This window comes from Musca domestica, unplaced genomic scaffold, assembly GCF_030504385.1.
Source record: "Musca domestica strain aabys unplaced genomic scaffold, Musca_domestica.polishedcontigs.V.1.1 1, whole genome shotgun sequence".
Classification (NCBI taxonomy): domain Eukaryota; kingdom Metazoa; phylum Arthropoda; class Insecta; order Diptera; family Muscidae; genus Musca; species Musca domestica.
The window spans coordinates 21,305,832-21,333,236 of record NW_026712114.1 but is presented as its reverse complement, the minus strand read 5'-3'; the positions used below and the strand labels follow the sequence as shown (position 1 = coordinate 21,333,236).

The 27,405-nt window shown below is 34.5% G+C and overlaps 1 protein-coding gene across 1 annotated transcript in view; it reads left to right on the top strand.

Moving 5' to 3' along the window:
* Positions 1-2,428, top strand: part of LOC101899248 (octopamine receptor beta-2R) — an 83,166-nt gene extending 80,738 nt beyond the window's left edge. The window contains 1 exon segment of the mRNA XM_059120539.1: positions 856-2,428. Within this exon segment, the coding sequence (XP_058976522.1) occupies positions 856-1,750 (895 nt within the window). The 3' untranslated portion in view covers positions 1,751-2,428.
* The last annotated feature ends 24,977 nt before the right edge of the window (positions 2,429-27,405 follow it).

The following is a 27,405-nucleotide window of genomic DNA, read 5'->3' as shown; positions in this document are numbered from 1 at the left end:
ATGCTGGAGTGCTCTGACGACAGCCAAATATAAAGAAATCACACTATCACGCTTGAATTCCATCACGCATAACTTTTTCCTGGAAAATTCTCACCAAAATGCTTTTGTACGCTTGTAAACAATATAATGAGCTGTCACTGGAATTATTTTAACAGCCGTCGGACGAGTGGCTTAGAAATTACAGCAGTCTGAAGTTGGTTGCAGTTAGTTTCATCTCACCCGGTATATATACGTTATGGGGTCTACGACGAATATTTAGGGATGTTAAAATTAATATACCCTCCTTTTCAAGGTGGAGGACATAAAAAAAATTTGCGCTAAGTTTTCAAAATCAAGAATCGATTTGAAATAGTAAAAATCAGACTTTTACGTTGAAGACACAAATCAAGATGCAGTTGACCCGTGTGTTCGACCTCGTATCCCTAGACGGAATAGTTTGTTTTAAGATATTTAGAAAACCTAACTACATTTTCAGTGGGATAACCTATAATGTATCCAGATGTGTCATATATTGTAGATCTCGCCGATTAAAGAGGGGTTTGACATGAAAAATAGAATTCAAAATCATTTTGTGAAAGGTTCGAAGGAATGCCTATGGGCGTATGTCAAATACGTGATTCTTTTTTGAATGTAATAAATATTGAAATTAAATTTAAAGAAATGAGTTCCTGGAAGATTTTTAATATTTTTAGATAATTTTATATTTTTAGATAATTTTATGTTTTTAGATAATTTTTTTCAAACCGCTTTATCTGGATCCATTTTATTTGTTTTAACATTTAATCGAATTTTCCAAAAAATCTCAATTTTTTTAAAAATAGATTTCTTCATATTTGGCTTTTTTTGTTATTGCAGGTACACAATTACCACACTCTGTGATGCATGTGATGTACCCGAAATTGTGGTTGCCATTCTCTTCTGGATTGGCTATTTCAATTCCACCCTGAATCCACTTATTTACGCTTACTTCAATCGTGACTTTCGAGAGGCATTTCGAAATACCTTGCAGTGTTTGTTCTGCAATTGGTGGCGCGATCGTCACATGGCGCTCGATATGGATATGCGACGGGGCAGTATGCGCTATGACAATCGGGCGAAAAGTGTCTACTCGGAGAGCTATTTGAATGCTAGCCACGCCCAGAGGCGTACCAGTCAACTAGTCGAAAGTTTATAATGTAGGGATGGGGCGCTATTGGCGCCTACACCCACACCCACATCAGCATCAATGCAAAATCTACACTTGTTGGGCACGGGAGGAGGAGGTGGAGGAGGGGGAGGTGGCTCATCGTCATTGTCCTTGTCGACAAACCAAACCGCAAACCTGTTGTGTACACCATCACGTACATTGGATACATGGAAGAGTTTCGGTGCCACCGGTGGTGGTGGTGGTGGTGGCGTTGGAGGTGTCGGTGAAATTAGTGTTAAGGATAAATCCAGCAGTTTTCTCAAAGCGAACGATGGTGTCAGCAGTGTGGGCGGCACCAGAGCCGGTGGCCGTTATCTGGAAAGTGGTAGCACAGCAGGTGCTGTGGACGATGACGACGATGATGGCGATGAAAATATTCAGGAAATCCAAATTGAAATACCCTTAGCATATGTCAACAAATGGCATAAAAACAATAACAAAACCACTACCAATACCAATGCCAGTACAGTACAAGCAACAGTAACAACAACGGCAACAACCGCATCACCAACATCCACAGCCATACACAGTACCAACACCACCACGACTCACACAATGGTCTGAATGAAAGTCAACAATGGCAGAAGCTGCATGTAAGCGTAGAATAATACCGAAGCATTCAAATATACTTGTTTCCTGAAATACGCATCCCACACCTACATACACACACACCATCCATGTAACCAAAGACCCTGCCTCCCTTCACCTACCCCCAACCCCTGCACCAATATAATACATGAAAATATGCAGTTGCAATGCATCAGCAAACTAACAAATACCAAAGGATCATCCGAAAGGATAACAGCAATTTCAACAAAAGGCAAGGGAAACGAACCTTCAGCAGCAGCAGCAACAACAGCAACAAAGTGATGCATAAACAATCAACGTGTACCGGAAACCAAAGTAAACTACAGCAATAGCTGACAGCAACTCAAACTGCAACTGAAACATCCATCGCCTGGATATCCTTGCGAGACGAATGATTGAATCGAATTGTGAAACTCATCTTAGTGAAATATGTGGTTGTAGACTTTCCTATTTTTTAGAATTTGTTTTGTTTAGCTTTATTTATTGTTTATTGTTTTTTTATTATTTATTTATTTTCTATTATTCTTCATCTTCTTCAATTCGTCCATATGACGTTTGTACTTTGATATACACACATACAAACATATTGTTAGTGCTACAAACATACGTACATGCATATAAAGATATTATAGACCAAAAAAAGAAAAAAAGAAATCTTTTTGTTTTCCTTTCTCTCTTTCTTTTTCTATTTTTCCTATTCTTCACACACCTTTTCTACCTAGCAGATAAGAATCGATTGTAAATATCTACGCTTAGGGACAATGGAAAACAGTTTTCATGGTTGAAGTGAGTGAGCATATGTTTTGATAACACTTGTTTTTTGTAGATTCGAAAGAAGTATATTGCAAGGTGTTTAATACTAGAAAATATTGTTTTTATTTAATTTTGAAATAATATAGGAGTGACATTTTTATGAAAAACATACTATTATTTTTATATGACTTACAAATATCAAGAGAAATTATGGTCCTTTTCTATCATAATATAATTCAAAAAGGACTTTGAGTTTTTTTTTATTTCAAGTGAGGAAAAAGGGACAACGAAAATCTAAAAATATCGAATTCTTCCATGTGAGGAGCCAACGTAAAAATTTCTGAAAACACTTCCAGTACAGAAGTCGAGAGGGTTTTACATGATTCTTGCCTTGCACCAGGGTCGGGAAACGATACATCAGCTTTTTGCATTACTCCGACTTTTAAACCCTTAACCAGATGGCTACGGAGAGTATATATCATATGAAACACCCAAAACGTGCCTCATGAAAATAACCGTTTTAGACCCTAGGTGTCTTTGGATTTGGTCCGTTTCAGACCATTTGGAGTCGATCTAGCTATGTCCGTCCGTCTGCCTGGGTAGCTGGTGCGAACGATAAGAGAGTATAGAATTTGACCCATACTTGGTGCATCATAATATTATTATCAAAAATAGATCGAGTTCGGAGATGGGCAATATCAGTTAACTAATTCTAGGACCTCCCCCACAAAACGTCGAAATTTCAAGGAAAATATTGTACTGCACACAAAGAGGGTGATACAATTTGCTCCAACTTTCCAAATCCTAATATTTACATCGAGGCTAGGTCAGGTGCGAAAATTGACAATATCGGTCCACTCCATCAAGTACCTACCCTATAAATGGTCAAAATGTTGAATAATTACAACTCTCATAAAATGTGATGTAAGAGTCCGATTGAAGAGGAAGTTGAAGTGATGAAGAGTCAAATTTCACACATCCCAAAACCCAAGGTCTGGTGTTAAGATGGAATATATCGGCTTACTCCTTCTAGTATCTCACCCCCACAAATGGTTGAAATTGTCCAAAAAATATATTTTTGCACAGATAGAGAAACGATAATCCGTTTTTCTCCAAATTTGAAAATCATAATATTTGCGTCAGTGCTAGATCAGGTGTAAAAATTGACAATATCGGCCCACTTCATCAAGTACCTCCTACAAAAGGTCGAAATTTTGAATATTCATTAAGCTCATAAAACGCGAAATTTACATCGGAATCCATTTAGACTTGGCACATCTGAATATTTCTATCAACACAGGATCTGTTGAACAAACGGTAGAGGTCGGACCATTCCTTCTGGTACCTCCCCCACAAAGGGTCAAAATTTTGGATAACCAAAACGTTTTTAAAATCCGAAATAAGCATTAGGTTATCTTCATATTTCACACATCCCATTTTTTTCACTAACAAAAGATACGTTGTGAAGATGGAATATATCGGTCCACTCCTTCTGGTACCGCCCCCACAAAGGCTCAACATTTTGAATATCCATGAAGCTCATAAAAAGCGAAATTGACATCCGATTCCATTCAAGACTTTGTAAATCCCAATATTTCCATCAACACAACACGATTGAAATTTGAAATTTACATTCAACAGAAGAAGTCAATTGTGAAAACTCAACGTGCTTTTAAAACATTAAAAATGTGAGAAGTGCGCCTTCTAAGAACACCATTAAGCATTTATACGAAAAATTCTAATCCGAAGAGGCCATATAAAAGTCGACCAAGGCGATCGGCGGAGAATATCGCTGCCGTACGAGCCAGTGTTGAGAGGTCCCTAGAACATCCCAAAAACGCCGTTCTCAGTAGTTGGGCATGGCTCGGTCCACTTTACAACATATTATTCGCATTAATTTGCATTTCTTCCCGTACAAAATTGCCTGCGGACAAGCCCCGTCGATTGGAATGGGCCCAAAGAGTCATCGAAATGGCCGAAGATGACGAGCAATTTTGGAACAAAATTATCATGTCCGATGAAGCCCATTTCACATTGAATGGGACCGTAAATAAGCAAAATTGCCGTTTTTAAGCCACTGAAAATCCTCAGGAGATTCAAGAAGTGTCTCTTCATGACGAAAAAGTCACAGTTTGGTGCGGCGTTAGTGCGAAAACGGTCATTGGGACGTTTTTCTTCCAAAATGAAAATGTCCATGCTGTTACCATCAATCAGGAGCGTTATCGCGACATGATGACCAATTTTGTGATGCCAATTATTCGTCGAAAGCGTATGACGCAGTTCTGGTTTCAACAAAACGGCGCTCCACCGCACACAAGTCGCATAACAATCGATTTTCTGAAGAATTTGTTTCCGGGCCGTTTGATGTCGAAAAGTGGTGATTTGGACTGGCCACCGCGTTTGTCCGATTTGACGCCCGTCTTCTTCTTGTAGGGATATTTGAAGTCAAAGGTTTACGTTAACAAGCCAAGGACCGTAGAAGAGCTCAAGGACAACATTCGTGAAGAAATAGCCGCTATTCCGGCCAAAATATTGGCAAAAACGATGGAAAATGCAGCAAAAAGGGCACAATACGTCATCAACGCCAGAGGCGGCCATTTGAGAGATATCATATTCAAAAATTGATGTAAACAAATCTACTTGGAACAAATTAAATAATTAACATTGCCAACCGCCAAATTTTTATTTTTTCTTTGATTAAAAAAAAAAAAACATGGGTCCGTCGAATATGGGCAACCCTGTATATGGGAGCTATATCCAAATATTAACCGATCGATAAAATTTGGCAAAGGTATTTCTGATTTATATTTGTTACAGAGTGCATATTACGGCTGCGGAGGACAAAAATAACAAATCGGATGAACAATATATACGGGAGCTATATCTATATCTGAACCGATTTCGATCAAATTTGGCATATTTCTTTTCAGGTCCAATCTGGTTATACGTGCAAAACTCCATACTATTTTGACTGATATTACAAGTTTGGTGCACAATATAAGGCACATTGGACGAACATATGTATGGGAGCTATACCTACATTTTGACCGATTATCTCCAGTTTTATTAGGGTTCGATCTTGGGTCAAACAAATTATTTGTGCAAAAGTTTCATCTGAATTGGGCAATAAATGGGACCTGTACTTTGTTTACAAAAATACATGGACAGACGGATGGACAGACAGACTGACAGACAGACGGACGGACATACATAAATCGACTCAGAATGTGATTCTATGCATATCATCAAAAGGAACTATGGGTTTATCTCGTTTCCTTTTGCCTGTTACAAACAAATGCACAAGGACATAATACCCTGATCACCTTGTGGCGTAGGGTATAATGAGGTAGGATTTCAAGTGGTCGTCCGGTTAAGTTAAGATTCGCCAGAATAAAAACCAATTTCCGTTAATATTTCGATTGAAATATTAAATTGCAAGTTTTAACAAATTACATTGCCAAATGATGTCAAACCATTTCAAACATCTGAAATCCGGAGTTATTGTTATATGGAGGTAAACCAAAATATGGTTCGATTTCCAAATTTTTTATACGGAATTGAAAAAAATAAATATATGTGAAACTCTGTTGGAAAACATACTCCAAAACTTCAAAATGATAAATAGCTGACGGAAACTCTTAAAAGAGGACCATACCATACGTTCTATGAAAATCCCGAATACCAAATTAAAGGCAATTCCGTTGCGAAATGTAATTAAAGCCTCACAATTCCTGAAATACCAAAAAAAAGCTATAACAGCCCACGTTATTTGACATAAAGCGTCAAAATTTAGCAAATCGATTTGTATTGTGTCTAGGACGGTTGGTATTGAAAATGAGATATATCGGTCCTGATTTTGATGTAGCCCCATGTAACGGTACCTCCCGATATTCAGTATTTTTATAATTTTTGCCAATTTTTTTCACGTATTTGTTTGAAAATTGGTATTTGTGGTTCATAATGGGTCCTAGTTCGTGTGGCGAAACATTGTATGTATAGGTCCACACTTTGGTATAGCCCCCATATAACGGTACCTCCCGATATTCGGTATTTTAATGATTTTGGCCACACTTTTTCATGGATTTGTCTAAAAATTACTATTTATTCGTCATAATGGGTTCTAGCTCCGGTGGGAAAATATTTCATGTATAGGTCCACGTTTTGGTATAGCTTCTATATGACGGTTCATCCCGATATTCGGCATTTTGATGATTTTTGCCACATTTTTTCACAGATTTGTCTTAAAATTGGTGTTTGTTGGTCATCCGTGCTCCGGTGGGAAAATATTGCATGTACAGGTCCACCTTTTGGTATACCTCCTATATGACGGTACCTCCCGATATACGGCATTTCGATGATTTTTGCCACATTTTTTTACGAATTTGTCTAAACATTGGAATTAGTTGGTCATAATAGGTTCCAGCTCCATTGGCGAAACATTGTATGTATAGGTCCACGTTCTTGTATATCCCTATATAGCGGTAAAGAGAGATCCCGCTCCTGAGCAATTTTCACTATCGAATGAAAACGAGTAAATCTGTGCTCTGATTTAATATCGTCGTAAATGTCGCCACCTCAAGGCATTAGCTATGGAGCAATTCAAATACAAGTACAATCCCTAAATCTTGTTAAACTTTTGCCTGTAGTTATCTCGAACTTGAACTCTCGAACGCTTAAAATTTAGTGAGTTGTGAGTGATTTATAGTTTTTTCCCTACGCCCACATATTAACTGACTTTTCTCTGATATCCCAAATTCTGACCTGTGAGATAAACATCGTTCTGTAAAACAAGCTGTTCGACTATCTCGTTGCTCAGTTTATAACATTTACACTGTACAAACACAGATTAAGCAGCTACGATCAAACCTGAATCGCATTACCATTTTATAACTTGCCATTAAACCAACAAAAAAAAGTAAAGTCGGAGATAACCAAGGACTACATTCAATTTTGTGCCATTTAAACAGAATTTTTATGGCCAACATTTGCTTTTAATGCCATCTGGTCCTACTACTGCTACAACTTCCTTCCTTCCTCTAGTACGGCACGGAACACATCACATTTACAATGGCAATAATATTGGTTGAAGATTGAATTGATTGATTGCTGCGTTGGTTGGTTGGTTGGTTGGTCGGTTAATCATATCAAATGGAAATTATGGCAGTTGGTAAACAGGCGAGTATCTCCATGTGTATATAGTATATGCAAAGGATTCCCACACACCCACACATTGTGTGTCAAGGATATCGGGTTTGTTTGCTTGCCTCGGAAAACAGCAAAAAATTATGCATGAATATTTGCGGAGATAAACATATATTGGCATATTATACCCGAGTAATTTTCATTATTGCAATAAAATTGGCAAACACTTTATTGTGTTGGTGTGGATCTGTAGCTGTATACATCAGATCCACGTTCATTTACTGGTGTAATAGTAAAATGTTGTAAAAACAAACAAACAATAATCATTGTAACAGTTTGTAATGGTAATGGTAATGTGTTTTCGTTACTAGATTACAAAGTAAATATTGATATTATTATTGCCAGAGTTTACTGCATTAAACAAATGATAATCATAGCAATGGAATACTAGCTATAATCAAAATAATATTTGTTGGGATGTAGATAAATAGGAAAAATGTTACCGAAAAGTAATGAACACTCATGTACTACTACTACTACTGTGCATGAAAGTTTATTGCATAAACTGCTAAGGATATGGTCGGTAGATTATATTTTAGATACCCATAACTTCGAATAAAGTCAAAATCGATAGAAAAAAATAAAACTTTTCAAATATTGCAAATCAGAATTTATGCGAACATATCTTGTCTTGTAGAGCACAGACACGAGGAGCATAGTCCCCTTATAAAAATATGTTGAATTAATTTCCAAGGAGATTTTAAAATTTTGGAGGGAGAGTAAAGTTAGCTCAAAATCAAGCAAATTTATATTCTTACCTAATACCTGCCAACCCTTTTGGTAATTGTCATACCGTTGTTTTATTTGTATGTATGTGTATTTTTTCAAAGCTGCAAACTAAACCACAAACAAGTTAAAAAGCAATAAGTTCGGCCAGGCCGAACTTTGAATAACCTTCACTATTTGGAAATTTTCAAAAAATAAAATCCTTAAAAAATTCTGTTAAAATTTTAAAAATACCGAATATAGCCGTTACCTTGAGGTCTATACGACGTGGACCTAAATAGGGATTATTTGTCATAAGCCATTACCATATTTAAATACTAAACTTGAAATAAACGGTGACTAACATAGCTAAAATCATCAAAATATCGTATATAGGTAGTATCGGAGCTGTGCGAAGACTTGGACCAGCTTAGACAATTGTCTATCACAGGCTGTAGCATCCATTACGAACTTCAAATACGGCATCTCAAACAATTTCGGTGGGTATTGTACCTGAAATCGTCAAAATACCGAATATAGGGAGGTACTGATATATGGGGACTATACGAAGACATGGACCTGCATAGACAAATCTCTGTCAGAGACTGTAGTTCTTATTACGAACTCTAAATACGTAAAATCATCAAAATACCGAATATTGGGAGGTATGGGGGATATAGGAAGACGTGGACCCTCACAGATAATTTTCTGTCATAGACTAAAGTATCCATTACGAACTTCAAATACCAAACTTGAAACAATTCCGGTGAATAATGTCGCCAAAATCATCCAAATATCGGGAGGTACCGTTTAATAGGGGCTATACGAAAACGTGGACCGACATGGCCCATTTACGCACTTAACCTGCTAACTGGTAAACCACGCATGTATGCAATTTTAGCCTTCTATCTCAGTTCGTTCGAAAGATAGCGTGATTGCAACAAGAGGACGGACAGCTAGATCGTCTTAGAATTTTACGCAGATTAAGAAAATATATATATTGTGGGGTCTATTATGAATATTTCGAGGAGTTACAAACGAAATGACAAAGCTTATATTAGCTTTGGTGGAAGGTATAAAAATTAAAAAAAAAAAAAAAAAAACAGTACGATCGTCTTCCTACGTCGCAAGTCTTGACATTTCTACCTAATCAAGGTCTGGTACGAAGCTAGCATAAAACGGCCATTTCCTTCTGATACCATCTAATAGTTCTACCAACATAAGATTATTTTGCAAATATGGGATATTGCGAAACATTCCATCAGTCCACTACTTCTGCTACCTCCCACACAACGGGTCAACATTTTGAATAGCCATAAATCTCATAAAACGTGAAACGGGCATCATTGATTTTCAAACTGGGCACATCCAAATATTAATATCAACACAATGTCAGGTGTGAAGATGGGATATATTGCACAACTCCTTTTGGTACCTCCCCCACAACGGTCAAAATGTTAAATAATTATAACTTTCATAAAATGCGAAATATGCCTCTGATTCTCTTCCCATTCCAGTATTTCTACTAACACAAGCTCTGGTGTGAAGATTGTAGATATCGATCCACTACTTCTGGTACCTACCCCACAAAGGGTCAACATTTTGAATGAAGCTTTTTTTTTGAATGAACACGAAAAAAATCAGATTATTTTCAAACTCGGCACCACATCACAATATTTTTATCAACAAAATATCAGGTGTGAAGATGGAATATATCGGACTACGCCTCCTGGTACCTTTCCCACAACGGTTAACAATTTTGAATATTTATAACTTTTTTTAAAATGTGAAATATGTTTGGCTCTTTTGAAATTTTGTGTATTGCAATATTTTTACTAAGGCAAGATCTGGTATGAAGATGATATACAACGGCCTTCCCCTTTTGGCACCTCTCCCACATAGAGTCACAGTTTTAAATATCTATATCTCTCATAACGTGCGAAACAATTTGGCGATTCTTTTTTAACTTGATCCATCTACATATTTTTATTTAACAAGATATATGGAATTTAATATTGGAATTTAACGCCTCACTCCTTGTTGTACCTCCTACAAAGAAAATGCAGGTCGCATTCATTGTCCGATTGAGGTGAAATTTTCCGAACAATATTTGTTAAGCCCAAGGACGAATCCTATTGAAATTGGTATTAATCTAATCAGGTTTAGATATAGCTTCCATATATCTTCAACCAATTCCGGGTTATTTGTGACCAAATGGCCAATATCTGTCAAAGAGTCATGAATTTTGGTACATCCGAAATTTTCCAAACAATATTTGTTTGGCCCAAGGACGAACCTCATTGAAATTGGTGGTAATCGAATTAGGTATAGATATAGCTCCCATATATATTCTACCGATTTCGGGTTAATTGTGCACCAACTAGCCAATATCACTCCAAATGACCTGAATTTTTTAGAATATCCCACCTTTTGGTGTATTCGGGCCAGCCCGACTTTACCTTTCTTTACTGATTTTCAATTAATTTTGGCCATTATTTGGTTGTGGGGGGTGTGAAACCTCTTAGCAGAAAATTTTCAATTTCCTTTTCTGGTACCCCATGATTTTACCTATTTCCAGGGTCTTGAATCGATTTTCCAATCGATTTGGCTAAAAAATGTATTCAGGCTACTTTGGGTCAAAAAACATTCTTATTTTTTGGTGTATTCCTCACATACCCTTAACCTTCTCTGGGGATGGACATTTTCAAACGGAAACGAGGTGGTATTAGTTCAGGGTAGCAAAACTCCAATGGCTTTTCAATTAATCAAAGGCCAAATATGGATATCATCGTTCATTTCCTTCCTCTTTTTGTCCTACAATAGGAGTGTAAGGCCACATAACTTTCAGTTCATTGCTTTAATATATTAAATCAATATTTAATTTAATTTAAAGACACATTATCCTTTATTAATTTAATTTTCATGTTTTTCAAAGCAACAAAAACTTCCAGTAAACAAAAATGTATATTAAATAAAATGTAAATATTTAAAAAAGAAAAAAAAAACAAGAGAAAAATAGAGCAATTTATTCCTAACAAAAACCTAGTGTAAACCAATGAAAAACTAAACAAAGAAAAAGTAAATAATGCTTCATGTAAAGGTGCCAATTTTTTTACAAACAGAAACACACACACACTCACGCATTTCCTGCATGAATCGAAACCCAAAAAGGATAAACAAAATTCATTAACAAAAAATAATAACTTTGAAATTGGTTAATTAATAAACAATATGCCCACAGACTACCACTACTACTACCATTAGAGAATGCCAATGGCTAATTAAACAGCTAATGAAAGCAAAGCGACAAAAATTGATGATAAACAAACTTAAAAATTATAGATAAACTAAATACACAAACAACAGCAACAACAACAAAAATAACGACAATCGTAAGCAATACCATCATTCGTACATTTAATCCCAAAAATAAACAAACAACAAAAAACAAAACATTGAATATAATCATGAATAAATAAATCAATAAATATTTATCCAAGAGGACATATAATGTTTAGTTACTAAAATCAATATGCAATATAATAAATACAATGTTGTTTAGAATATCAATAATAATAATTTAAATGAAAAAAATAAATAAAATAAAATAAAAACTATTTAGTAAATGTACATAAAAATTAGAGATAACAAACAACAACTGCTAGTACTGAATTAAAATTGAAATTAAGCAAAAACTGAAATATAAACTCAAAAGCTCACTCACACACTAACAAGCATATACAGGGTAAGATAAAAAAAACTGCAACAAAGTCAAATGCCATAATTTTTACATTTTTATACCCTCCATCATAGTATGGAGGGTATATTAAGTTTGTCATTCCGTTTGTAACACCTCGAAATATATATTTTAGACCCCACGAAGTATAAAATCGACATAGAATTTTATGCTAATATATTCTTGATCAGCATAAAATTCTATGTCGATCTAGCGATGTCCGTCCGTCTGTCCGTCTGTGGAAATCACTCTAGCTTCCTAACGAATTGAAGTAGATTAACAAAATTTTACTCTAATGTATGTTATGTCTGCGGGACTTTTGGTATTGAAAATGGGTATTGAAATAGGTCCACGTTTTGGTATAGCCCCTATATAAATTTATCTCCCTGTATTCGGTGTTTTGATGATTTTAGCGACATTATTAACCGGAATTATTTCAATTTTGGTATTTAAGGTTCCTAATAGTTACTACATCCTAAGACAGAAAATTAACTATGCCGGTCCACGTCTTCGTATAGCTTCCATATAACGGTACCCCCGACATTATTCACCGAAATTGTTTCAAATTTGGTACTTGATGTTCGTAATGGATACTACAGCCTACGACAGAAAATTTGTCTGTGCAGGTCCATGTTTTCGTATAGCCCCCATATAACGGTACCTCCCGATATTCGGTATTTGGATGATTTTAGCGATATTATTCACCGGAATTGTTTCAATTTTGGTATTTGAAGTTCGTAATGGATACTACAGCCTAAGACAGAAAATTGTCTATGCCGGTACACGTCTTCTTATAGCCCCCATTTAACGGTTCCCCCGATATTCGGTATTTTGACGATTTTAGCTGCATTGTTACCGATTTTTTTGTAAGTTTCGCATTTGAATATTGTAATGGCTTATGACAAATGTTACCTATGCAGGTCCATGTCGTCGTATAGACCCTAATATAACAGCTACATTCGGCATTTTTAAGATTTTAACAGAATTTTTAACGGATTTTATTGTTTTTCAGAATTTTCAAATTAGTTCTAAATTGTGGAAAGTATTCAAAGTTCGGCCCTGCCGAACTTACAGCTATTTTACTTGTTTTCTTTTTTTAATTTCTTTGAATGAAAGCAATAAATGTCGGAAATAGCATCGAATTTTGGAACAAGTTTAGATTTGTTTAAATTGATCACTTTTGTCACGAATTGTGAACTTCAAACCGCCAATGAAACCGTCACAAGCTGCCCGAATGTAGCTCTGCGGTATTTTGGCCCATTCCCTGTAAAGCGTTTGCTCGAGGAGATTGACACTTTGGTAATTTTTAGTGTCAACCTTGCTTTCCAAAATAATCCAGACACAATGGTCCAACCGATTGGTTTCCGGAGATTTGGTGGCCATTGTGCGCTGCAAATGAAGCGAGGAACCTCATTTTGCAACCATTCTTGGGTGGCGCATGTTAAGTGCGATGATCAAATGCTGCTGAGTAATTTTGGAATGTCCAAGTTCTGCGGCCAAAATATTAGATGGCCAATGCTTTAATACACCCTCCAGAATATTTTTCCGAAAATATTCGACATTTGTTCTGATGTCACTTTGGAATAATACGAGCGCAGAGCAACCATCGGCTGTTATGACGGCCCACGCAATCACGATGACCGGCGCTTGAGTTCTGGTGGCCAACCGAAGGTGCACATTTTCAGCTGACCTGTTTGGCAAGTAGACACAATCATTTTGTTTGTTTCCCAATCTGCTGGACAACAAATGTTTTCTCATCGGGGAAAACCAAATTCGGCAGTTCACCACTTTCGGCCAAGCGAATCAACTCTTTAGCTCCTTTGCGTCTATTTTCTTCCTGTTGCGGTTTAAGTTCTTGCACTTTTTGGAATTTCAAAGGCTTAACCCCGAGCTCATTTTTCAATATTTTCCAAATGGAATATTGCGATATGTTCAGCTCACGAGCCATTTTTCGGCCACTGCGACGCGGGTTTCGATCAAGTCGCTTCTTTACTTTTCGAACCATTTCTGCTGATGTTGCTGTTGCTGGCTACACTACTAGTATCACGGTAACGAGCGATGGTACGAGACACAAAAGATTTATTCGCATTTAAATGCTGGAGTGCTCTAACGATAGCCACTTGTGGTTTTCCAGCCAAATATAAGGAAATCACCCTATCACGCTTGAATTCCATCATGAATAATTTTTTTTCACCCAAAATGCTTTTTTACGATTGTAAACAATACCCTGAGCTGTCACTGGATTAATTTTAATAGCTGTCGGACAAGTGGCTTAGAAATGACAGCAGTCTGAAGTTGGTTGCAGTTTTTTCATCTCACCCTGTATATTAACCCTAATTTATTTATATAACAAGAGGCTTGGCCTAAATATTTGAAAACAAAAACATTTGTAACAACAACAAAAAATACATCTCAACATCAACAACAAATAGTAAAACAAAATTAAATAAATTGTTGTAACAGTTTTTTTTTTTATTTTGATATGATCGGATTTGTGTGTTCACATAATTTTCCAGTAATCAAAATATTTGTTTTGTAATGATATTACAACAAATAAATGAAAACAATTTGCAATTATTTCATATTCGGTTCAAGTGACTAAAGTTAATTTAATTTTGAAATATTATTTTATTACAATCAACTGTATAATCGAATGTAATTTGGATTTGCCAAACATTTGTGAATTTCGGGTGAAAATTACAGGTTAGACTAAACACGCAAATTGCGATAAAGGTTGTGACTTTTGATAGCCACGGGGTTGCTGATATTGATGTGTTTACAAAATAAAGGATGCTGTACATAACGGTGGCAATTCGAACTAGGATTTATTTGAGAGTGAGGAACTCATTTCTACAAGTCATTTGTGGTGTAAAAATATTAAATCCAATCGAAATAGACATTTAAAATTGCACCAAACCACACAAGACTAAATTTTGTCATTCTCATCAAAGTAATCATTTAACACACAAACAAAGTATATTTATACATGTTCAGCGTAATATTCTAATCCGATTTAGCCATTACACGAGATACTGTTGACATCCATCCAACCCCAAGTATTTATTTGGGGGCTAAGGAACTGACCACGCCTACTTTTTAAAACATACAACTGAGAAATCAAATGTCGTTAGTTGGTAATGGAATCAGTAGAGAACGGCTGAGCCCTTTGGATATTTTTTATGAATGTTCATCATACCCAGACTTAGGAAAAAAATAAATTTACTAAAATAAATTTACTTTTTGGTTTATAGTGTTTTAACTTACAGTGTTTCTAAAAAAATATTTTTTGTTTCAACTAAGATGTTTATACGTTTGATAGTTTGTTTGTAATTTATAGACTCAAAAATCGCTGAACATAATTTCCTTTAATATAATACCAGTAAAGAAAGACCTAAAGTCGGGCGGGGCCGACTTTATGATACCCTACACCACTTTGCTAATTTCGTAGAGCTCCACATAACAATTAAAAGTTTTTATGGAAGAATTCAATAATACACCCTGTGATTATAATTATAATATAAAAGTCAAAGGACTAAATATGCCGAAGCATCTGTATCTTTTAAATTCGGACTTGCATTGTCCATTTGGTGCCAAAATAATTTGAAATCAGATAAAGATATATATAGGAGCTATATACAAATCTGAACCGATCTCGATAAAATTTGGCAAAGATATTTCTGAGCTGTATTTGATATATTTCCCTGAATATCGTTGTTACGGAGTGCATATTACGGCTGTGGGTAACAAATATGACAAATCGGATGAACTGTATAAATGGGAGCTATAGCTATATCTGAACCGATCTTCACCAAATTCGACATACTAGCTTCTAGACTCAATTCGGTCTTAAGTACCAAATTTCATCCAATTTGGGCAAATATTAGACGTTTAGTGCACAATCAAAGGTAAATGGGACGAAGTTATATATGGGAGCTATATATCAAAATCTGAACCGATCTCGATAAAATTTAGCAAATATATTTCTGAGCTGTATATGATATATTTCCCCAAATATTGTTTTACAGAGTGCATATTACGGCTGCGGAGGACAAAAATAACAAATCGGATGAACAATATATATGGGAGCTATAGCTATATCTGAACCGCTTTCGATCAAATTATTTAAAAATAAAAAAAAATATTTATTTTCAGGTTCAATCTGATCATAAATTTGATGATGATAAATTTTTACCGATTATCTCCAATTTCAATAGGGTTCGTCCTTGGGCCAAACAAATGTTGTTTGGAAAATTTCATCTCAATCGGATAATAAATGCGACCTGCATTTTGTTCACAAGAATACATGGACAGACGGACTGACATGCATAAATCAACTCAGAAAGTGATTCTATGCAGATCATCAAAAGGAACTATGGGTCTATCTCGTTTCCTTTTGCCTGTTACAAACAAATGCCCTGACCACCTTGTGGTGTATAAAAATTGGCTAAAAATATCAAAATATCGGGGGGTACCGTTTTATGGAGGTATACAATATCGTGGACCTATTCTCTTCTAAGGAATAAAGTACTCAAAAAGAACTCCTTGTGAGGATTTTCAGACAATTCCGTTGAAAAATGTGGCTGAAATCATTAAAATTCCGAATATGGGCGATATCGTAGTCCGATGTAGATAATTGTCTTTCATGGGATAAGGTACTCACAATGAACTCCTTGTGTAAAATTCCAGACAATGCCATTGAAAAATGTGGTTAAAATCATCAAAATACCCAGGGGTATCGCTATATTGGGGCTATACGATATCGTGGGCCGATATAATCCATCTTCGAACTTGACCTGCCTGCGGATAACAGACTGATCTGTGGGAAATTTTAGCTTCCTATCTTAGTTCGTTTTGACTCTACCATGATTACAACAGACGGACAACTTAAAAATACTGAATATTGGAAGGTGCCGATGTATGGAGGATATACGATATCGTGGACCTATATAGAAAATTTTCTTTCAGGGGGTAAAAAAAAATTACAAGGAACTCCTTGTGTGGAATTTCAGATAATTCCATTGAAAAATGTGGCTAAAATCATCAAAATACTGAATATTTGGGGGGGGGTACCGTGGGCTATATGATATGGTGGACAAATATAGCCCATCTTCGAACTTGACCTGCCTGCAGAAAAAAGACAGATCTGTGCATTTTAGCTTCCTATCTTTAGACTCTAGTGTGATTACAACAGACGGTCGGACTGCTAGGATTTTACGCTGATCAGGAATATATATACATTGATGGGTCTAAAATTATTATTTCGATGAGTTACAAACGGAATGACGAAATTAATACATCCGCCATACCATGGGTGTTGGAGGGTATAAAAACAATAAATTACGTAATTATTTATTAGTGCTTTTATCGAAATTTTCTGTCCCGAGGAATGGAAGCCGTAAAGGGTTATTGCTTTTAGTTCTGGATAAACTATTTTTCTTCCCGGACAGGTTTTTATTTATTTCATTTTATTGGATATCTCTAGGAGCGTTAACATAACAGGTTATAAAAGATCTCAGCCTAAGCCCTTCAGCTGAAACTTGAAGTGATCGAGAAGAATATTATGTTAAGAGGTATTGTATGCCATAAAACAGACGGATTCTTACTTCCCTTGTTATTAAACTTCAAAAAATGTTAAATGCTTCAAAGGTGGCAAATATTTAAAAAGATAGAAAATTTGAATATTAATTTTTTTTTAATCTGAAAAAGTCTTTCTAAAATTAGAAAATTTGAAATAGAAAATTTGAATATTAATTTTTTTTTAATCTGAAAAAGTCTTTCTAAAATTAAAATAAAAAAATTTGTGCAAAAAAAAAGAGAAATTTTGCCACACAACTCTCAACTAAAAATTACAACTAAATTATCCCATTCTTATCAAGCGGTGGATGTTGTTTTAATTTAATTGTTAACAAGGAACAAAGAACAACAAAAGGATTGAGCAATCGAGAATTACAGCCAGTAACAACAACAAAGCATCCTCCCCATCCAGCCATTCAGCCAACAGCAATAATTCCTGCATTAAAAAGTGATAAATCAGAACAAACCATAAAAGTCATTACCGTAACAAGCGGGAGAGTGAACGTGAGAGCGAGCAAGCGAATGATTTGTGCCGAGTACCGAACAAGTGTAATTAATTTATTTTTTTTTTTTGTTTTGTATTCGAGAACAATTAAAGTGTTGGAAAAAGTTACAACAAAACCACCAGCAACGAACCGAAAGAACTGAAATCAAAGTTATATAAGAAAACTCGAAGAAACCCTCAGAACAAGAAAAACAAACCAACAGTGACCACGTAAGCCATCCAAGCACCAAGGCAAGTCATCCAAGCAACAGCAATAAAAGTAGCAGCAAAAAACGATGTCCAAAGAAATCCCAGAAATGTGTATTGCAGTACCTGGAATTAAGTTGACTGTGCAGCCTTTTTTTAAAGCAATGGCTTCAGCTCACCATTCTCAAGTCAGCAACTTGATTCCAGCAATTGCGATGCAACACTCAACAACGTTGGTAAACCCCACGACGACAGCTGCCACTGGTGTCAGAATAACATCTTAAGATGCATTTCGAAGGAACCATCTAAGTGCTATGTGTGTGTTTGTGTGGATAGACAAACTCGGCTACTTAAAACCCCCAAACAATTAAAATTTTTGTGTAAAATTTCAACAATTAAAACAAAAAATACGAGAAGAAGTAAACTCAGAGGATTAACTGCCAAGAAAAGACATGAATTAAAGTGTGCTAAAGAAAAGTAACAAGCGACTAATAGAAATAAAATAGGTAACCATGAGTCGGTCGTTAATTTATCAAACGTGCGCTGAGTTAAAATAAATCAAGTCGGTGTGATAATAATAAAAAATAACAAGTAAACACGCCCGGGCCGAACTTTTAATACCCTCCACCATTATGAAGGAACTTGAAAAAAATTAAAAAAAAAAAAATATATTGTAGGAAAATACAGTTTATATAAAAAACTTTATTTAGGACTATACAAATACCAGGACCTGCATAACTAATTTTCTGTCATAGACTATGTTACCGTTTCCGAACTTTAAATACGAAACCTGAAAAAATGCTGGTGAATGTTTTGAGGGGGGGAGGTATTCTTGTTTGAGGACTATACGAAGACATCGACATACATACACAATTTTTTGTCATAGGTTGTTGTACCCATTACAAGCTTTAAATACCAAATTTGAGAAAATTCCGGTTTATAATGTCTCTAAAATTATGTAAATACCGAATATTGTGAGGTACCATTATATGGGGGCTATACGAAGACGTTGGCCTGCATAAGGAATTTTTGTCATAGGTTGTAATACCCATTAACATCTTTAAATACAAAAATTGAAATATTTCCGTTAAAATGTCGATAAAATTATAGCGAATATTGGGAGGTACCGGTATATGAAGGCTATACGGAAACATGAACCGACATGGTTCATTTACAAACTTAACCCGCCTACTAGCAAAATACACCTGTGTGGAAAATGTTAGCCTTCAATCTCAATTCGTTCGAAAGATAGGTATGATTTTTGGAGTATAGCCCTTAAGATTCCTTAATTTTTGAATGTGAAGTCCTTTAAACGTTTTTAAAAACACGAATTCTGATATATATCCTTAAAAAATCTCAACAAGTTAAAGAAAGTCGTAAAGTCGGGCGGGGCCGACTTTATGATACCCTACACCACTTTGCTAATTTAGTAGAGCTCCCCATAACAATTAAAAGTTATTATGGGAGAATTTAATCATACAAGCTATGATTTTAATTATAATTTAAAGTTCAAAGGACTAAATATGCCGAAGCATTTGTAGCTTTTAAATTCGGACTTATATTGCCCATTTGGTGCAAAATTAATTTAAAATCATATAAAGATATATATGAGACCTATATCCAAATCTGAACCGATCTTCACTAAATTTGGCATACTAGCTTCTAGACTCAATTCGGTATGTGCCAAATTCCATCCCAATTAGGCAAATATTAGACGTTTGGTGTACCATAAAAGGTAAATCGGACGATGTTATATATGGGAGATATATCCAAATCTGAATCGATCTCGATAAAATTTAGCAAAGGTATTTCTGAGCTGCATTTGATATATTTACCCAAATATTGTTCTTACAGAGTGCATATCACGGCTGCGGAGGACAAACATAACAAATCGGATGAACAATATATAGGGGAGCTACAGCCATATCTGAACCGATTTCGATCAAATTTGGCATACTTATTTTCAGGCCTAATTTGGTTGTATGTGCAAAATTCCATACTATTCGATATTATGATATTACACGTTTGGTGCACAATAAAAGGCAAATCGGACGAAGATATATATGGGAGCTATATCTAATTTTTTACCGATTATCTCCAATAGGGTTCGTCCTTGGCCCAAACAAATGATTTGTGCAAAATTTCATCTTAATCGGATAATAAATGCGACCTGCATTTTGTTCACAAGAATACATGGACATACGAAAGGACGGACTGACATGCATAAATCAACTCAGAAAGTGATTCTATGGAGATCCTCAAAAGTAACTAAGGGTCTATCTCGCTTCCTTCTCCATATTACAAACAAATGCACAAAGACATAATACCCTTACCACAATGTGGTGTAGGGTTTAAATATCAGTCGACTTTGCATTGTCCGTTTACCTTAACATGTTTTGACCATTTCTAGAGGGGCTCAAATTGTTAATTTCATATCTGACTCAAGTCTGATATAGATATTACAAGGTGGAAGTTTTTTACTATATCGAATACTTCCTTTACTGAATATGAGATATGTGATAATTTTTGGTAGATGTTGAAGTAAACGGGAGGTACAAGATATAGTGGACCGAAGTATTCTACTTCATCTAATATTGATAAAAATATTTGGATGTGCAAAATTTAAAGAAAATCTAAAATTTTTCCCATTTTATGCGAAATTTTAATCTTTTGTGCGGAAGTACAAGAAGGAGTGGGCCGATAACTTCCATATTCAAATCAGATCTCTGGTTAAGAAGAATCTATATATACAAAATAGTAGAGAAATAACTGACTGACTGATCGAGAATCAATGCCCAGACGAAACGGCTGAAGCTAAAATCTAGAAAATGTTCACGAGCGTCAGTCTTGGTGCGTAGGTGTGTGATAAGACCGGGTTTTTGGAGATTTGTACTAAAAGGATACAAAAAGTACTAAAATGTACTAAGCATTGAATACTTTGTATTGGACAAACCAAATGAGATAGAATTCTGAATTTTGGAATTGGAGTCACTGGTGGAGTGCAGAATAGATGTACCAAAGGTCATGAAAGGTTCTACAATGGAACTAAACTTCTAAAATTGTACCGTTTGGTATTATGTGGAAACGGCTGAAGCCAGAATCTTTAAATTTCGCACGAAATTTGGTGCTGGGTTTTTTGAAATTCGTACTAAAAGGATACTAAAAGTACTAAAATGTAATGCTTTGCATTGGACAAACGAAATGAATTAGAATTCTGAAATTTGGCATGATAATCACTGGTGGAGTGCAAGATAGATGTACCATAGGTTACGAAAAGTTCTAAAATGGTACAATTTGGTATTATGTGAATGGATAGGAATAAAAAAATGTTGGAGAATCAGGGTTGGAAAGTAAATTTGACGTATGAAGGTGGTTTTGGCGGGAGGAAACATTGGATCTTTTTTATGAAAATGGGGCAGGTCAAGTGAAAACAGTCAATGGTGTTCGGTATAGTGAAATGATAACCAGTTTTTTCTTACCTAGAACTGAAGAAATAAATGTGGATGTGGTTTCAACAAGACGGCGAAATATACAAAAATACAATTCAATTGCTGCATCAGCCATGTACAGGTCGTGTTATTTCGTGTTGGCAGACCAGAATTGGCCGCCTTTATCGTATGGTTTAATTTCTGTGGGTTTTTTCTTTGGGATTTTTTGTTGGTCGGTGGTTTACGCGAATAAGTCAACGATGGCCCAAACCTTAAGAGAGAAAATTAGACGCTGCATTAATGAAAAACCGCAGCATCATTGAAATTTTCATTAAAATATAGCTTGTGTGCCGGTAAAGCCGCGGTGACCATCTTCACGATATCTTTCCATATATAACCTCATTCTGTCTACTTTACGACATAATAAAGTTTAAAAGATTTCGTTTAGTTTAGAGCGAACGAATGATGCTGAAATTTTATATTGAGATCTTGTTGGGATAAAGAGGTGGTTTTGGAAATGTGTACGACAAGTGCATGAAATGTACTATATAGTACTAAATTTAATACAATTTGGTACTGGGTGAAAAGATAGCGCTTGTAATCTTAAATTAGATATTAGGATCGCTCTTCATGTATAGCCTGGACATATGGTTTCAGAAATGTCCACTATAATTGTACGAAACGTACTAAGTAGTACTAAATTGAAGGGATGGAGATAAAACTCTAAAATTTTACATTTATATAACTGTTGGTATTTGTGGTTGAGATTTGGAGGTGGGTTTGGAAATGCTTCCTATATTTGTTCGAAAAGCACTAAATTCGGTATTGGATGAAAGAATAGTGCTGAAATATTGAAATTTGATATAGATATCACTGTTGGTGTCGGTGGTTAAGACATTGAGGGGATTTTGGAAATGTGAACTATAATTGCTCCAAAAATACTAAGTGATACACAATTGAATATTGGGTGAAGGGATAGAGATGCAATCAGGAAAATTGATATTAAGGTCACTGTTCGTGTCTGTATTTAAGAGAATTAGATTAATATGGAAATGCGAATTTTGAATGTACGAAAAGTGTAAAATGCCATAAAATGTTTGATATGCCTAGTCTAATGGTACTAAATTTAGTTGTGTGGGAAATTACAGACCTGAAATCCTGAAATTTGATATTAAGGTCACTGCTGGTATCTGAGGTTGTGATATGGAGATTATCTTGAAAATGGGTACCACAATTGGTATTGAGTAAGTGATAGGCCTGGAATCCTCAAATTTGATATTGAGGTCTTTGTTGGTATCTGGAATTGAGGAATGAAGGTTGTTTTGGTTGTACTATAATTGTTCCAAAAGTACTAAATGGTACTAAGTTTGGTATTGGGTGAAATGATGGAACAGAAAATCTAAAATTTCATAAATGTTCACTGCTGGTTTCAAGGGTTTAAATATGGAGACATTGAAATAGTTTTGTACAGAAAAATTGGATTTGGGTCCATAGTGTGATGCTTTTACTAATATCCTCCTCGGTAAATTTTTTCCGGTATAAAGGTTCAACATTTTCGTATTATTTTTTCTGAAAAAGGAAACATTTTAATAATATATAAATCCTTGAAAGTTTGAAAATTTATGAAGTTTGATTAAAAATTTTTGTCTAACTGAAGTAGAGAGCTCCCGTATCAAAAGAATTTATTTAAAGTAGATCACACCACCTATCAACATTTGGCTTTAGAGCAGTTATAGTTTGGTTCCAGAGGGAACTAATATATTAGAGGCATTTCCAATTCTGAATCGATTTTTACTAAATTTGACCGAGACATTTAAATCTTTTATACCACATAACATTGCTATAGAGTGCATGATATCACATCGAGAAGAATTATATTAAGAATATATATCGGAGCCGAGTTACACAAAATTGAAACGTACGTCCCGAAACTCATTCCATTTGGGCTGATATTAGTCATTATATATGGGACCTATATCCAAATTTGGCTATATCTGATATCTGGTACCAAATATAACTTTTGCCGAATATATATTAGAATGTGAGGGACTTAAACACCAAATCGGGTGAAACATTTATATGGGAGCTCTAGGTTCTTCTAGGTTGTATTTGGTGAGATGTACCAATATTCAGGTCATTAGGTAGGTACAATACCGTACCCCCCGATATTTGGCATTTTGATGATTTTAGCCACAATTTCCGATGAAATTTTCTTAAAATCCATTCTAATTGAAAATCCACAAAAGGATTTTTTTTCTGAGTCCTTTACCCTCTGGAAGATAATTGCTTATATAGGTCCACGATATTGGATAGCCCGGATATACGGTATTTTGCCGAATTTAGCCACATTTTTCAATGACATTATCTGAAAATAAACACAAGGAGTTCGTTTTGAGTACTTTACTTTGTGTACTGGAAGAGTATTGTCCATATAGGTCTAGGATATCGTATATCCCCCTTATAACGGTACATCCCTATATTCGGTATTTTGATGATTTTAGCAAAATTTTTCAACGCGTTTTTTTTTTTTTTTTTTTCTAAAAATCCATTCCAAAAGTTCTTTTCAAGGACTTTATTCCCTGGAAGAGAAATTTTGTATACAGGTCCACGATATATCGTATAGCCCATACACAACGGTACTCCTCGTTATTCTCTATTTTGACGATTTTAGGGACATTTCTCACCGGAGTTTTTTTTTAAATTTCGTACCTAGAATTCGTAATTGGTACTACAGTCTATGACAGAAAATTTCCTATGTAGGTCCAGGTCCTTCGTATTGGCCCCTATATATCAGTACCTCCCTATGTGCGGTATTTTGGTGATATTTGCAATATTGTTCATTGTTTTTTTTTAATTTTAACAGAATTTTTAGTGGATGTTATTTTTTATTATTTGTTTTTTTGAAAATTTCCCAATGCCTTCCAAATGGTAGAGGGTATTCAAAGTTCTGCCCGGCCGAACTTACTGCTTTCTTACTTGTTTATTTTTCATAAGTTTATTTATTTTTTTTTGTTTTCAGAGCTGTTCGATTGGATGATGTGCTATAGTCAATCAAAAACGGATTTTATTCTAATTTTACTTCTTATTGTCTTCAAACTTGATTTTTATTTTATGTATTTAATTTTTTTTTTTTTTTTTTTTTTTTGTTATAAAAAGATAAATAAAAAATATTTAAACAATCATCAAACAAATTGTGAAATTATTCGAAAATAAACCTAAACAATTTTTATAGATTCGAAAAAATTTATATGATAAGGAAAATATTAAAAAAATAATACAAAAAAAATAATAGAAAAAAAAATAAACTGACCTTTTCTAAGTGAACAAACAAAAAGGAAACTACTACTTAAAACTTCTCCCTGAAACTAATCTATGACAAGAAATATTTTCTAAAAGAATTTATTTTTATAAATGTATATTTTGTAAGTCAAAAATGGATTTTTTTATAAAAAAAAAACTAAAAGAAAATAATGCTACAATTTCTTATAAAGAAATTTCTATTGTTTTCAGTTCAACCAAATGATATTTTGACCACCAAATATTTTGTTTAACAAAATACAAAACAAAAATTTTTCACATAACCCAAGATTTGTTAGCAACTAATTTTAATTTTCTTAAAGATATTTTATTTATTATCATTTATTTATTAATTTATTTTTTTAAGAAAGACAATTGCCAAAAATTTAGAACATCAAATGTTAATTCCTTAAATTTCTGTTGCTAATAAAAAGAAATTAATTTAATTAAAAATAAAATGAGAAACTAGAAATAAATAGTGAAAGAAGTTAGCAAAACCAAATACTGTTATGTCTTCTGTAGTTGTAAATCATAAAAACAAACATTATTCGTTATACATAAATAAAAATAAAAAAAATAAAAATTTTCCATAACATTTCCCCTGGCCCATTTGCATACAATAAAAAATAATCAAAATATTATTAATAATAATGAAAAAAATACTTAGCAATAAATTAAGCCAATAGTGAGAATTAAATAGAAAAAAAAATAAATAATAAATTAATTGTTAAGACCCATCAATATTTTTATGCAAAAAAAAAATATGACAACATTGTACTCTGTATGTAATTGTAAGAGTGAAATTAAATAAAAGAGACAAACAACCAAACAAAACTTAAGTTGTAATGCAAAACATACTAACTACCATTTATTATTACATAAATGTACGAAAAATAATAATAAATTACTTAATACAACTGATGAGAATAAAATTAAAAAAAAAAAACAACAAATATAGTTATTAAATTAACAGACAAACAAGAAAACAAAACAAACAAATAATTAAATAAAAACAAACAGTGTTAAAAATTAATCAAAAAGTCAACTGAATTTCCTTTTATTTATATTTGCGTAAATAAGGTAAGTTTGCGGGGTAAATGTTGACTTTATCACACATTTTTGCCTCAACAATAGCAGCAACGTGGAAAATATAAAGCGGAACATTATCTCTATATACAAACAAGAAGAAATATCAGTGACTGACTGACTGATTCATAAACGCCCAGAAGAAATGACTGAAGCTGAAACCTTGAAATTTTGCAGAGGGACGAGAAGGGGACAATTGATGACGAGAAGGGGGAAGAAAAAGGAGTGGGTATTTCCAAATTGGTACCGTGATATTAAAGACCAGTAAGAAAATGTGATACAGTTCTATGATATCCTACAGTACTATATGTATTTGGTAGAGTTAAATGGTAACAAGTAAAAAGCTGTAACGTCGGCCAGGCCGAACTTTAAATACCCTCCACCATTTGAACAAATATGGACATTTTCAAAAAAAAAAAAAAAAAAAATAGCATCCGCCAAAAATTCTGCTAAAATTTTAAAAATACTGAACATAGCCGTTATATTGGAGTCTATACGAAGACGTGGACCTGCATAGGCAACTTTTGTCATAAGTCATTACAATATTCAAATCCGAAATTTGAAAAAAATATCCGGTGAAAAAAACATCAAAATACCGAATATAGAGAGATATATGGGTCCTATACGAAGACCTGCATCTGCATAGACTATTTTCTGTAATAGAATGTAGTTCCAATTACGAACTTCAAATACAAAACATGAAACAATTCCGATGAATAATGACGGTAAAATCATCAAAATACCGAATATCGGGAGGTACCGTTGTATGGGGGCTATACGAAGACGTGGACCTGCAAAGACAACTTTCTGTCATAGGCTGTAGCATCCATTACGAACTTCAAATACGACATTTCAAACAATTTCGGTGAGTATTCTACCTAAAATCATCAAAATACCGAATATAGGGAGGTACTGATATATGTGGGCTATATGAAGACCTGAGCCTTTATGGACAATTTTCTGTCTTAGGCTGTAGTATTCATTACGAACTTCAAATACAAAACTTGGAAAAAAAATCCGATTAATAATGACACTAAAATCATAAAAATACGGAATATAGAGAGGTACCGTTTCATGGGGGCTATACGAAGACGTGGACCTGCACAAAGACATTTTTCTGTCCTAGGCTGTAGTATCCATTACGAACTTCAAATAGTAT